The 15,274-nt window shown below is 45.0% G+C and overlaps 1 protein-coding gene across 3 annotated transcripts in view; it reads left to right on the top strand.

Annotated features, from left to right (window-relative positions):
* LOC137524284 (complement factor H-like) overlaps positions 1–11,215 on the top strand; it is a 340,451-nt gene extending 329,236 nt beyond the window's left edge. For all 3 annotated transcript variants that reach the window (XM_068243963.1, XM_068243965.1, XM_068243962.1), the window contains one exon: positions 10,229–11,215. In XM_068243963.1, the coding sequence (XP_068100064.1) occupies positions 10,229–10,245 (17 nt within the window). In that variant the 3' untranslated portion in view covers positions 10,246–11,215. The remainder of the gene's footprint in view (positions 1–10,228) is intronic.
* Positions 11,216–15,274: the final 4,059 nt, after the last annotated feature.

Here is a 15,274-nt window from a genome sequence, read left to right as displayed (position 1 = left end):
AATGCCGTTGCCTGCAAGGTTCACCTCACCACTGACACCTGGACGAGTGCGTTCGGCCAGGGTCGATACATCTCCCTTACCGCGCACTGGGTGAACCTTGTGGAGCCTGGCAGCGATTCCTCACCTGCTACGGCACGGGTGTTGCCCACGCCACAAACAGCTGCACCGCCGTCCCTCCCACTGGATAACAGCAGCACCTACCTCTCTGACTCCTTCTCCTCCAACGCATCTCAAAGCTGTACCTCATCCGGAAACGCTAACCCAGCAGCAGTAGGATCGTGGAAGCAGTGCAGCACAGCTGTTGGCATGCGTCAGCAAGCGTTGCTGAAGCTAATCTGCCTTGGGGATAAGCAGCACACAGGGGAGGAAATTTGGAGGGGAATAAAGGAACAGACGGATTTGTGGCTGGCACCGCTGGACCTGAAACCGGGCATGGTTGTGTGTGATAATGGGAGTAATCTCATTCGCGCTTTAAGGTTGGCTAAGCTGACACACATCCCTTGCCTGGCGCACGTGATGAACCTAGTAGTTCAGCGGTTCCTGAGGACATACCCAGGCGTGCCCGATCTGCTGTTGAAGGTGCGTCGAGTGTCCAAACATTGTAGAAATTCCAGTACTGCTTCGGGGGCACTCGCCAAGATGCAGGAGCGCTTCAATCTCCCCCACCATCGCTTGCTGTGTGATGTCCCTACGCGCTGGAATTCTACGCTGCACATGCTAGCCCGCTTTTGCGAGCAGAAGAGTGCAGTGGTCCAGTACATGACGGCGCAGTACCGAGGCGCATCCGGCCAGCTGCCAAGCTTCTGTGGATCCGATTGGGCCAACATGTTGGACCTCTGCCAAGTCCTCCAAAATTTTGAGCAATCCACGTTGCTTGTGAGCAGTGACAACTCTTCAGTCAGCATTACCATACCACTGCTGTGTTTACTGAAGAGGTCGATGTTAAAAATCAAGGAAACAGCTGTCATGATGCAACTGGGGGAATCTGAAGGAGAAAACGATCAGCGTGATGGTACCAACATCAGGCCATCCGCCTCAGGGAACGCTGGCCCCAGCAGCTATGACGAAGAAGAGGAGGAGGAACAGCTGGAGTTGGAGCAGGAATTTCATGCCACCACTGACGAGGGCCAGAGCGGTGCACGTTGGACTTCCACAATTCAACGCGAATGGTCAGCAGAAGCAGACCAGGAGGAAGGTGACGACTATGATGCATCACAACAACTATCACAACGCTCACAAGAGGATGATGAGGATTCTGGTAGGACTCTGGCACACATGGCTCAATTCATGCTAGACTGCATTGAACGTGACCCACGCATTGTGCGCATTCTGGACAACACCAATTACTGGGTTTATACCCTTCTGGATCCACGGTACAAACACAATGTTCCAAAACTGCTTGAAGAAAGAGTCAGACAGGTCAAAATGGAAGAATACCAGCAGGCCCTTGTGGAGACTTTAGAGAGGAGATTGACATCCTCCCCCTCCTCTAGCCAGTTGTACGCAGACAGACTGACTTCCGCAAACCCAGGACGACCAGGAGGGCAGCAAACAACGCAAGCCGCAGCTAGTACCCAAAAGGGAATGGTATCGGCAGTGTCCTTGGAGTGGGAAAATTTTCTGACACCCATGCAGCCGCAGCCCACTGAACAGCAAGCGTGCAGATCCACCTCCAACACGATCGCCTGGAGAAGATGGTCAAGGACTACATGTCAGATGGCGTAGCTGTGTCGAACCATCCATCTGCACCCTTCAACTATTGGGTATCGAAGCTAGACACCTGGCACGAACTGGCAATGTACGCAATAGAGGCGCTGGCTTGCCCGGCAGCCAGCGTTATGTTGGAACGCTGTTTCAGTGCTGCCGGAGGCATCGTCACAGATCGGCGTATCCGCCTCTCTACAGAAAATGCAGACCGTCTGACTCAAATTAAAATGAATCAATCCTGGATTGGAAATGACTACGCAACACTCCAGGACCCCAACCAAGTAACATGACCAATGAACATCTGGGATGGTGTTGCGTTTCCGGGCCCTGTTTATTGAACCTCTCATCTGTATTACATTTATGACTGCATGGCGGCAAAAAGCATTGCTGCTATATCCGCACGCTTTTTGTCCACATGCAAGGCCTGGGTTGTTGTGTCTCACAAAGCGTGGCCTTCTCCTCCTGCGCCTGCTCCTGTTCCATCACGTCTGCTGCTGCTGGGTTAGCGTTGCCGCGTGGTCCCTGTTTATTGAACCACTTATCTTTATTACATTTATGACTGCATGGCGGTACAAAGCATGCTATCCGCACGCTTCTTGCCCTCATGCAAGGCCTGGGTTGTTGTGTTTCACAAAGCGTGGCCTTCTTCTCCTCCTGCGCCTGCTCCTGTTCCATCACGTCTGCTGCTGCTGGGTTAGCGTTGCCGCGTGGTCCCTGTTTATTGAACCACTTATCTTTATTACATTTATGACTGCATGGCGGTACAAAGCATGCTATCCGCACGCTTCTTGCCCTCATGCAAGGCCTGGGTTGTTGTGTCTCACAAAGCGTGGCCTTCTCCTCCTGCGCCTCCTCCTGTTCCATCACGTCTGCTGCTGCTGGGTTAGCGTTGCCGCGTGGTCCCTGTTTATTGAACCACTTATCTTTATTACATTTATGACTGCATGGCGGTACAAAGCATGCTATCCGCACGCTTCTTGCCCTCATGCAAGGCCTGGGTTGTTGTGTCTCACAAAGCGTGGCCTTCTCCTCCTGCGCCTGCTCCTGTTCCATCACGTCTGCTGCTGCTGGGTTAGCGTTGCCGCGTGGTCCCTGTTTATTGAACCACTTATCTTTATTACATTTATGACTGCATGGCGGTACAAAGCATGCTATCCGCACGCTTCTTGCCCTCATGCAAGGCCTGGGTTGTTGTGTCTCACAAAGCGTGGCCTTCTCCTCCTGCGCCTCCTCCTGTTCCATCACGTCTGCTGCTGCTGGGTTAGCGTTGCCGCGTGGTCCCTGTTTATTGAACCACTTATCTTTATTACATTTATGACTGCATGGCGGTACAAAGCATGCTATCCGCACGCTTCTTGCCCTCATGCAAGGCCTGGGTTGTTGTGTCTCACAAAGCGTGGCCTTCTCCTCCTGCGCCTGCTCCTGTTCCATCACGTCTGCTGCTGCTGGGTTAGCGTTGCCGCGTGGTCCCTGTTTATTGAACCACTTATCTTTATTACATTTATGACTGCATGGCGGTACAAAGCCTGCTATCCGCACGCTTCTTGCCCTCATGCAAGGCCGGGGTTGTTGTGTCTCACAAAGCGTGGCCTTCTTCTCCTCCTGCGCCACCCTCCTCCTGTTCCATCACGTGTGCTGCTGCTGAGTTAGCGTTACCGGTCCCTTTTCCTGGAACCTCTTATATGTATTACATTTATGACTGCATGCCGACAAAAAACATGTTACCTGTGCAAAGAAAACAGACATTTCCCGCATTTAAAAGACAGTTTTCCCTTTGAAACTTTAAAATCGATTTTCTCAAAAACTATAAGCTCTTTTTGCTAATTTTTTTTTCCTCTTGTACCCACTCCCAAGGTGCACATACCCTGTAAATTTGGGGTATGTAGCATGCAAGGAGGCTTTACAAACCACAAAAGTTCGGGTCCCCATTGACTTCCATTATGTTCGGAGTTCGGGTCGAACACCCGAACATCGCGGCCATGTTCGGCCTGTTCGGCCCGAACCCGAACATCTAGATGTTCGCCCAACACTAGCACACACCACTTTGCAGTTATTTATTTGTAAAAAAAATGCTTGGAATTATGTATGATTTTCGTTCCACTTCTCACGTGACACCACTTTGTATTGGTCTTTCATGTGGAATTCCAATAAAATTGATTCATGTTTGTGGCAGTAATGTGACAAAATGTGGAAAACTTCAAGGGGGCCGAATACTTTTGCAACCCACTGCATCAAAATCAAAATGTTCTTCTTGAGACCTATAACGTCATGTCTCCGGAATAACTGATTAATCACATCCTGGACTTTCTCCACAAAGATGTCAATTACTTGGCAAGAGGGAGGCTGGAACTTACTCTTATTTCATAGGCCTGCCTCAGCAAGATGCAGGAAATCCTCATCTTTATTAGCGGAAGTACTAGCTGGAAAATCCCTAGGTATCGAGAAAAAGTACTTAAGTTTAAGTACGCCGCTATCCGCATCCATAGTATGCATGACAGATATGCAATTCAAGAGAGGCAATTTTACTACTTTTTTTTTTTTCCCCCAAAGGTGGTGTGTCAGGCAGGTTTACACTGGACTTATTGTTTCTACTGGAACTGTAGGCTTCAATATCTATAAAAACTGGAATAAACCTTAAACGTTTGTGTGTATCTGGTCTATAAACTTTGATTTGTGAGAGGCTAGGAACTGAGGGAAAAAAAAAAAAAACACCAGGAACACCAATACTTTACAGTTGTATTTTAGTCAGAGGTATACTAAGAGTAGTAAAAAACAACTCAAAGAGCACCTCCGGCCAAAAAAGGTTTGAATGACAATACATACAGTATATGTAGTCTATGAACTGTGTACAGTTACATAAACATATACAGTTTATATCTGGTACATCATAGTGAATAGAACAGACTCACATTTATATCTGTAGTAGCACTTCCTTCTTTCTCCTCATGTTGAAGCCTTGCTAAAATATACCTTCAGCATTATGTTCTCCCCTCTAGCCTGGTTTCCTCCAATGCCCCTCCCACCCCTGCTCTATGCCTGCCTTGATCAAATTACATCTCTTTTCACAGTGCGTAACAGAGAGGAGAGACAAGAGAACTGCTGAAGCCTGTCTTATCCAGTCTGTTTGCTATAATTCTTATTTCAGATATCTGTCTGCCTGCCTGGATTAGATCACATTGACATGGGGGTAGAGTTATGACATCAATTCCCCAGCATCCTTTGCACCTATGGTTTGGAAAAGAAAAAAAATGGGGGTTGGGTTTTCAAGACCATATGTGAAATACTGGAATTTTTGCCTACATTTTGGTACTTTTTGAATTGCTGAGTGCTGAAAAGTTATTTTGAACAGAAGATAAAAAATAATCTCCTAGGGAACCATTTGAGGTCCTTTCTACATGTGCATTGTAAGAGTGTGTTGTGTTACCCTGCTTTCCCACAGGGTAACGCAATGGCAATGTAAGTGTATGGGGCCTTCTGCACTTACCACTTCAGAATTGCCGTCAAAGTCATTAGAGTCAATGGGCGACACATGAATTGGAGAGCTGGACGGTGCAGCAAACATGCGCGGATGACGGAAATGCCAGTGGTGTAATACTTGTCAAGCAGGGAGTATGTCACTAAGCTGGGGGTAGGCCTATGCATATGTCCCTGCTGCAGGGTCATATGTTTGTCATTTTGGTGTTGCGGTGCAAGGCGACAGAAGCATCTCAACACACCCCAATGCAATTTAAAGGACCACTATTGGGTAAAAATTGTACAATTTAAAATACATGTAAACACATGCAAGTAAGAAAAATGTTTCTCCCGGAGTAAAATGAGTTATTCATCACTTTTCTCCTATATTGCTGTCACTTACAGCGGTTACTAGAAATCTCATGGAACTGACAGGTTTTTGACTAATCCATCTCTTCATTGTGGAATCTCAGTATTTCATTGATTTTTTTTTTTTTTTTACAAAAGTTCTCCCTGGAAAGGATCTATAATAAAGATGCTGGCCACCACCCTTATCTGTTTGCACACTATTCTGGCAGTTGGGCTGATTAACTGCCATTTACAAAGTGCTTTTGAAAATAAAGAAAACCCTGAAAATCCCCCATGGGGAGATGAACTGTCAGTTTTGTCACATTTCTACCTCCTATTGTAAGTGACAGCAACATGAGAGAAAAGTAATCTATGCCACATTTTACTCTGGTAGAAATATACTTTTTATTTATGTGTTTTCATTCATTTTAAAATTATTAAATTTTTCGTGATAGCGTTCTTGTAAATGTAAAAATGGCCTAAGACGAAAAAAGTGATTTAAATAAGGGCCTGTATGTTTAACAATGACCTTTACTCCTAACTAGAGATCACTCGAACGGTTTGCATGCGAGCGGCTCAAGGCGAACTTTCGGTAGTTCGCATTCGCGAGCGAACGTAAACTTTTGCGGAAGTTCGATTTGCCCCCATAGAGCACCATTAGGACCCTCTACATCACAGTCAGCAGGCACATTGTAGCCAATTAGGCTACACTCTCTCCTGGAGCCCCACCCCCCTTATAAAAGGCAGGCAGCCCCAGGCTTTACACTCACTCGTGTACCTGCATTACTTAGTGAAGGGACAGCTGCTGGCAGACTCTCATAGGGAAAGATTAGTTAGGCTGTTCTAGGCTTGTCAGCTTGCTCCTGGCTGATTGTTATTGCTAAAATAGCACCCCTCAACAGCTCTTTTGAGAGCTAATGTTTTCCTGATGTGCTTTTTTTTGTGATGCCCACAAACACTGACATTATACAGCCCTATCTGTTGCAGCTGGACCTTGAGAATTGTTATTACTGTGCCAGTCACACCCTGCCTAACTATCTATACTGGGACACCTACCTATGCCTACCTAACTACTGGGACACCTACTTACCTATACTGGGTCTCCTACCTATGCCTACCTACCTATACTGGGACTCCTACCTATGCTTAGCTAACTACTGGGGCACCTACCTATGCCTACCTACCTATACTGGGACTCCAACCTATGCCTACCTACCTATACTGGGACTCCTACCTATGCCTACCTACCTATACTGGGACTCCTACCTATGCTTAGCTAACTACTGGGGCACCTACCTATGCCTACCTGCCTATACTGGGACTCCTACCTATGCCTACCTACCTATACTGGGACTCCTACCTATGCCTACCTACCTATACTGGGACTCCTACCTATGCTTAGCTAACTACTGGGGCACCTACCTATGCCTACCTGCCTATACTGGGACTCTTACCTATGCCTACCTACCTATACTGGGACTCCTACCTATGCCTAGCTAACTGCTGGGGCACCTACCTATGGCTATCTACCTATACTGGGGCACCTATCTATGCCTACCTACCTATACTAGGGCACCTACCTATGCCTACCTACATACAAGAAGATAATAATGTCGTTGCTTCATTGTGGACAGACCAAATTTGATCAGCTGGACAGTCACTGTTGTTCTATCATTGAGCTACCACAGCCCGGCGACCATATGGGCTTGGAAACCGCTATGGCCACAGTGCGCACAAGTCCAGCACAGCCGTCACTACGCAAACAGCTGTTTGCGGTGCGTTACACAGTGAGTTTGGTGTGTCAGTGTGAAGCAGTACTCTAATTACACTCCCTGATTGATGTATACACATGCAAGATGTTTGAAAGCACTTTAGTCCTGCAATTTAGCATTCAATGTGATTTCTGCCCTTAAAACGCTGTTTTGCGTCAAATCCAGATTTTTCCCCGGGACTTTTAGCGTCCATCCCACTCATCCATGCCCCCCTCCAGGTGTTAGACCCCTTGAAACATCTTTTCCATCACTTTTGTGGCCAACATAAATGTTTCCAGTTTTCAAAGTTCGCATCCCATTGAAGCCTATTGCGGTTAGCACGAACCGAACCTTTTGCGGAAGTTAGCGAACCCCGTTCGTGAACCTAAAATTGGAGGTTCGGGCAATCTGTACTCCTAAACCTATCAAAGCCAAAGCTGTTACACCCTTATACCTTACCCTAACCTTTACTCCCCAAAATCTCAGCTCTAGCCTTTTAGTCCCTACCATATTCCTTTCGCTAGCCTTTACTCCCATCCAAAGCCAGCTCTATTACTGTATTTACACTCTATTACAGGATTTACATTAGCCTTACTTCAGGGCAATACCATCCTAGCCTTACTGCATGGTACACACAATGAGGTTTTTTGTCAGATTTCCAATCCATTTTCCAATTGTTTTTCCGTTCACTTCTATGGAAAATTGATCAGAAAATCAATCGGCAATCCGATTGGACATGTTGGAAATAATCGATCTGGCAGTAAATATGTCAAAAAAGCTCATCATGTGTACCAGTCATTAGTCTCTTCTTTATGCCTTTCCCTAACTATTACTACCAGCATCTTCCAGCCCTACCCTTACAGGACAACTGAAGTGATGAGAATATAGAGACTGCCATATTTATCTTGTTTTAAAACAATACCAGTTGCCTGGCAGCCCTGCTGGTCTATTTGGCTGCAGTAGTGTCTGAATAACACTCCTGAAACATTCATGCAGCTAATCTTATCAGATCTGAAAATTATGTCAAAACCACCTGATTTGCTGCATGCTTGTTCAGGGTCTATGGCTGAAAGTATTAGAGGCAGAGGATCAGCAGGACAGCCAGGCAACTGGTAAATATGGCAGCCTCCATATCTCTCTCACTACAGTTGTCCTTTAACATTATTCTGTAACCTTTTCCCCGGTTTATGCTATTTTAAACCTTACCCTTTTCATATCTAATGCTAGTCTTTGCTACCAGTCTAATCAGAACTATTCTATATGCACAACACTAACCCTTAAGCTTTGTTCACATTGCGTTGCACCTGCACTGAGCGATTATTATTTATTTTTTCGAATCGCTCTGCTCTGCGTGTTATAAGTGTTCTTCTAAGCGCTTTAGCAGAGCAATTATTTAAATCACTTCCTGACTTCCTGACGTCACTTCCTGTGAACTAAGAAATTACGATACCTCTGGGTCAATCCTAATCCCAGGTCTGTGAGCATGGAGTAAACAAGGATCCTTATCTTAGCTAACAACCTCTAACCCCATTTAGATGGTCTGTTTGAATTAAGGCATCTTAATGACATGTATTTATGCTTGAAAAAAATATCTGTTTTCCCTTTTGATGTTGTATGTATATAGCTGCCTGTACCACCAGCCTGCAAACTAACAGGATATAAGCCAGACGAAGGCTGCAAGGCCGAAAGCTTGCTTGTTTTTATTCATTTATAGTTAGCCAATAAATGGTATCATCCTGATTTAAAATTTCTTGTTTTGACGTCAGTCAGGAAGTGATTACTTTGCCCCCTGCCATGCTTGAGAAGGGAGACTAGGGGGGAGTGATTGTATCTACTTATGTTGGGATGGGGAAGCTATGACTAATTATGTTTGGGGATTTGAAAGGTAGCTAGCCCAATTATTTTTGATTAAGGGGGATACTTCTTAAATGTGTGGATTAAAGAGAACCCGAGGTGAGTTTGAAGAATATTATCTGCATACAGAGGCTGGATCTGCCTATACAGCCCAGCCTCTGTTGCTATCCCAAACCCCCCTAAGGTCCCCCTGCACTCTGCAATCCCTCATAAATCACACCCACGCTGCTGACAAACAGCTTGTCAGAGCTGGCTGTGTTTATCTCTATAGTGTCAGTCTGCTGCTCTCCCCGCCTCCTGCAGAACTCCAGTCCCCGCCTGCATCCCTTCCCTCCCTGCTGATTGGAGGGAAGGGACAGGGGCAGGGACCGGAGCTATGCAGGAGGCGGGGGAGCAGCTGAGACTGACACTACAGATGTAAACACAGCCTCACAGCACGGCTGTGATTTATGAGGGTTTGCAGAGTGCAGGGGGACATTAGGGGGGTTTGGGATAGCAACAGAGGCTGGGCTGTATAGGCAGATCCAGCCTCTGTATGCAGATAAAATTCTTTAAACACACCTCGGGTTCTCTTTAAGGGGGAGTCTGATCTATATTCGAATATTTATGAGAGACTCTGCCTAATTGCTTTGCTATATGTTTGGAGATGGGGAAGTGAAGCTCCAGTCGGCCCAATTTTTTTTTTTTATTGGAGCGGCGGGGTTTGCTGTAGTGCAGTAGATCACTTTGACCGGATAGAACTCAAAGTAGCTCGGGAGCTGAAAAAGTGTGGGCACCCCTGCTCTAAATGGTCCAACGCTTCCGAGTCAACTCTGAAGTATTTGGCCAATCAGAGGATGCAAAAAATGACAAAAAAAAAAAAAAGAGTCCCCAGAAATCAGAAAATTAGAAATCTTCAGAATCAGTAATCGACATTGGCGAAAACCCGGATTTCCACAGAATAAAATTGGCATTTCCGGCCATCCCTAATCATATCTCATCTTAGACAAACATGTTTACCTTTCTTCTACTTCCACTACCAGTACGAATCCCTGTTGTATATGAGGATTTTCTTTGCTAGTGACCATGATCACTACTAGACTAACAATTCTTTTTTTTTTTTTTTTTATTCCCAGGAGAGTTTTCACTTTAAAGATGCTGAGATGGTGCCCAAATGCAAAAGGCGTCACTCTCAATCATTAGCTATTGGTAGACACCATCAGCAGGAAATGGATAAAAGGCTCTGATGTGATGGCCAATGACAGATACTGCTGCCGAAATTACACACCTCATCAGAGAGACATATTTTGTGTTATCCCTTCTGTTATATTTACTCTATGTTTTAAATTCAAACCCCTTTAAAAGGAAACTGTAGTGAAAATAACATAATCAAATCATTTTTTTTTACATTATGATATAGTTATTTAGTTAGTGTTTGCCCATTATAAAATATTTCCTTTCCCTGATTTACATTGTGAGATTCATCACTGGTAGAGACAGCTTTAGTTCTGCCAGGTGATCTGTACGGAATGTTCATGAAGCCTGGTTTACACTGCAAGAGCTTTTTTTAGCGCTAGTGATTTGAAAAGCTTTTTGCTAATGCAATTCTATGGCTAATTTTAATAAAATCACATTGTTCAAGTGAGAACAAACTCATAACATTTCATTAGCAAGAGCTTTTAAAATCACAAGCGCTTAGAAAAAGCTCCTGAAGTGTGAATGATCCCTTACTGATATTCCTATGCACAGAGGGAGGTATTGCTTAGCAGTTGAAAACGTTATTTCCCTCAATGCAACGAAGTTCACAGACAGCAAACTGTCAGGACCATGGTCATGACATCACACCGTGGGAGGGGTTTCCCCACAATATCAGCCATACAGACCCCCCTGATGATTTATCAGAGAAAAGGTTAAAGATTTGTGGGGGACAGGGGATACCAGCTACTGATTGGAATGAAGTTCAATCCTTGGTTAAAGAGAACCCGAGGTGGGGTTCTGACAATGCTATCTGCACACAGAGGCTGGGTCTGCCTATACAGCCCACCCTCTGTTGCTATCCAGATCCCCCCTAAGTTCCCCCTGCGCTCTGCCGGCCCCCATAAATCACAGCCACGCTGTCAATACGCAGAAGGCTGTGTTTACCTCTTTACTGTCACTCACGCCGCTTCCCCCACCTCCTGCATAGCTCCAGTCCCCGCCCGCATCCCTTCCCTCCAATCAGCGGGGAGGGAAGGGATGCAGGCGGGACCGGAGCTATGCAGGAGGCGGGGGGAGCAGCGAGAGTGACAGTAAATAGGTAAACACAGCCCGCTGCGACACGCTGAGTGTCGACAGCGCAGCTGTGATTTATGGGGGACAGCAGAGCGTAGGGGGAACTTAGGGGGGGGGGGGGGGGCTGGATAGAAACAGGGCTCTATAGGCAGACCCAGCCTCTGTGTGCAGATAGCATTGTCAGAACCCCACCTCTGGTTCTCTTTAAAGTTCCTCTTTAACCACTTGAGGACTGCAGTGCTAAACCCCCATAAAGACCAGGCCATTTTTTACAATTCAGACCACTGCAGCTATAATGGTTTATTGCTCGGCCATACAACTTACCACCCAAATGAATTTTACCTCCTTTTCTTGTCACTAATACAGCTTTCTTTAGGTGCTACTTGATTGCTGCTGTGATTTTTAGTTTTTATTATATTCATCAAAAAAGACAGGAATTTTGTCAAAGAAATGATATTTTCAACTTTCTGTGGTAAAATTTTTCAAATAAAGTAACATTTCTATACAAGTTTTGTCCATATTTATTGTGCTACATGGCTTTGATTAAAAAAAATCCAATAAGTGTGTATTTATTGGTTTGGGTAAAAGTTATAGCGTTTACAAACTATGGTACGAAAAAGCGAATTTGCGCAGTTTGAAGCAGCTCTGACTTTTCTGAGCACCTGTCATGTTTATTGAGGTGCTAGAATGCCAGGATAGTATAAATACCCCCCCAAAGGACACCATTTTGGAAAGAAGACACCCCAAGGTATTTGCTGAGGGGCATGGTGAGTTCATAACATATTTTATTTTTTGTCACAAGTAAGCAGAACATGACACTTTGTGACAAAAATTTGTTTTGAAAAAAAATTGGGTAACTTGTGGGGTACTTGTACTGCCCTGGCATTGGGGGGGGGGGGGGTAAATTGTGAGTGCTCATTGGACTTTGGGCCCCTTTGCACAGTTAGGCAGCAAAAAAGTGTCACACATGTGGTATCGCCGTACTCAGGAGAAGTAGTATAATGTGTTTTGGGGTGTCTTTTCACACATACCCATGCTGGGTCGGAGAAATATGCACCCCAAAACACATTGTACTACGTCTCCTGAGTACGGCGATACCACACGTGTGACCCTTTTTTGCAGCCTAGCTGTGCAAAGGGGCCCAAGGTCCAATGAGTACCTTTAGGCTTTACATGGGTGCTCACAATTTAGGCCCCCCTAATAATGCCAGGACAGTAAAAACATCCCAGAAATGACCTCATTTTGGAAAGAAGAGACCCCAAGGTATTCCATGAGGGGCATAGTGAGTTCATATAAAATTTTATTGTTTGTCACAAGTTAGCGGAAAATAACACTTTGTGAGAAAAACATTTAAAAAATAAATTTCTGATAACTTTTGACAAAAAATAAAATCTTCTCTGAACTCACCATGCCCCTCAGCAAATTACTGTCTTCTTTCTAAAATGGGGTCATTTGTGGAGTCTGTCCTGGCATTTTATCGTCTCTGCAATCATTACATGTATGGCCAGTATTAGGAGTTTCTGCTATACTCCTTATATTGGGCATATGGGTGATGCACTTTTTTTTTCCATAAAAGGAAAAATGAACGGCAAAGATTCTCGCATTCGCATTGATCGATGTGGATGAAAAAATATCTGCCAAAATATGTGAAAATAATAGGGGGGCATGACGTTTGCCAGGACATAGGAGCACCGCACACAAACTTTTCCAAACCCACTTTGCTCCTATGCCCTGGCAAACCCGATTAATCCATTCACATCGATAGATGTGGATGAAAAAACCTTTGCCAGTTTTTTTTTTTTTTAAATATATTTTTATTGATGTTTTGAAGGGTAGAAAAGGCAGTACAATAACAAAGTGCATAACTTTCCCTTCTTTCCCTTCTTTCCCTCCCTCCCCCCCCCCCCCCCCCTTTCTTCCCTCCCCCCGTGCTCAATGCCTATAGTTAGTATGGAAACGAAGTCCGTTATAACCGATTATTTTACAGTATGTTGTCTAAACAGATCTTTTTTTTTTATATATAAATCAAGGTCATACAGCGTCTCTTCTTCTCGCATTTGCCCAAGTCGTCCCCAAAGGGGTCTTTATCTTAGGTGGTTTGTAGCTTATATTTCAGGGGCCCCAGGCTCTCCCCTATATCCTCCAGACAGTACCAAGTTGTGTAGGTAAAGTTTCCCATCAATGTATTGATTTCTTCCTGAGTAAAGGTATCCAATATGTAATTTCTCCAAATTTTGAAGAAGGGTTTGGTCCTTTTTTCCAGGGATTGCAGTGTGTGTAATTTTTCCATTAGAAATAAGGCTGCCATTTCTTGTTTAAGTAGTGACAGGGTTGGGATATTTGGTGAAATCCAGGTTTGAAATATAGTGCGTTTGGCTGAGGCCAATATAATATGAAATAAAGCAGATGGTTTTTTTGCTGAGGCCTCATGTTGTTTGCCGTAGTAATGGAATAGGCATAGTTTCACTTCTTTTTCCACTTGTTTGTGACATATAGCATTTGCATACTTAATAACCACATCCCAAAAATGATCTATAGTATGACATCCCCAAATACAGTGAAATAAATCAGCTTGCGGATGTTAACATTTGGGGCACTGTGGGGTATAATAGCTTGGGGGATTTTTATACTTAAAGGGAAGGTTCAGGGACTATCTGAAAAAAATAAAAATCCCCATCCACTTACCTGGGGCTTCCTCCAGCCCGTGGCAGGCAGGAGGTGCCCTCGGCGCCGCTCCGCAGGCTCCCGGTGGTCTCCGGTGGCGCGCCCGACCTGGCCAGGCCGGCGGCCAGGTCGGGCTCTTCTGCGCTCCAAGGCCCGGCACTTCTGCGTCCCACGCCGGCGCTCTGACGTCATCGGACGTCCTCCGGGCTGTACTGCGCAGGAGCGGCGCCGAGGGCACCTCCTGCCTGCCACGGGCTGGAGGAAGCCCCAGGTAAGTGGATGGGGATTTTTATTTTTTTCAGATAGTTCCTGAACCTTCCCTTTAATATTAAATGCGTATTTCGCTCTATGCAAAAGTAGTAAATGTGATGTTCTATGTCGCTCGTTTTTTATCACAGATCTATACTCACAAAGCCCCTGTATGATGTTTTGCCCAATATTTTCCTCCAGTATATCTTTCTTCCAAGTTTGAAATACTGTGTTTGCTATATTGTCTTCCTTAAGCCTAGAAAGGCCTGTGTTTATCTCGGACAACGATTGTGCCGGTCTTCCCGGGGCTATCAGGCTATCGAATGCATCTGGCAAGGCCACAGATAGTACATTTTTAACATGGGATCGCACCAAAGATTGTATCTGTAAATACTGGAGGAAACTATTTTTCGGTATAGCGTATTTTGTGATTAGCTCCTGAAATGTTAACCACTTCCCAGTTTTTAGGTCAAAAAGATTCCCCAGTTTAGATATGCCCCTGTCTTCCCAGTCAGAGAGGTATTGTTGAGTGATGCTATCTGGGAATAGTGGGTTGCCCCATATTGGCATATATTTGGAGACGTACATTGGCAGATGTAATAGTTTGCGGACATTTTTCCATGTTATCACTGTGTCTCTTATGATTGCATTTTGACGGAGTCGTATTGGGAGGTCTTTAAATTTACAGTGCAGGAGGCCAGGGAGGGCCCAGGGTTTTGCTACCTCACTTTCTAGCGCATAGTTTGAATATTTGTCCATGTTTTTTAGCCAGTCGTGGACGTGTCTCATTAGGGAGGCTAGATTGTAATTACGTATATTTGGTAGGTTAAGTCCACCAAGATCTTTGGGGGACTGTAGTTTTTTTAAGGAAATTCTGGGTTTTCTCCCTTTCCATATAAATTTAGAAAATGCTGCTTCAATTTGTTTTATGTCTTTGTGTCTAATGAGGAGTGGGAGTGTCTGCATTGGGTACAGCAGTCGTCCCATTGTGGTCATTT

This window comes from Hyperolius riggenbachi, chromosome 7 (assembly GCF_040937935.1).
Source record: "Hyperolius riggenbachi isolate aHypRig1 chromosome 7, aHypRig1.pri, whole genome shotgun sequence".
Lineage (NCBI taxonomy): Eukaryota > Metazoa > Chordata > Amphibia > Anura > Hyperoliidae > Hyperolius > Hyperolius riggenbachi.
Note: the sequence above shows the minus strand (reverse complement) of the source record. Positions and strands in the feature narration are given on the sequence as shown.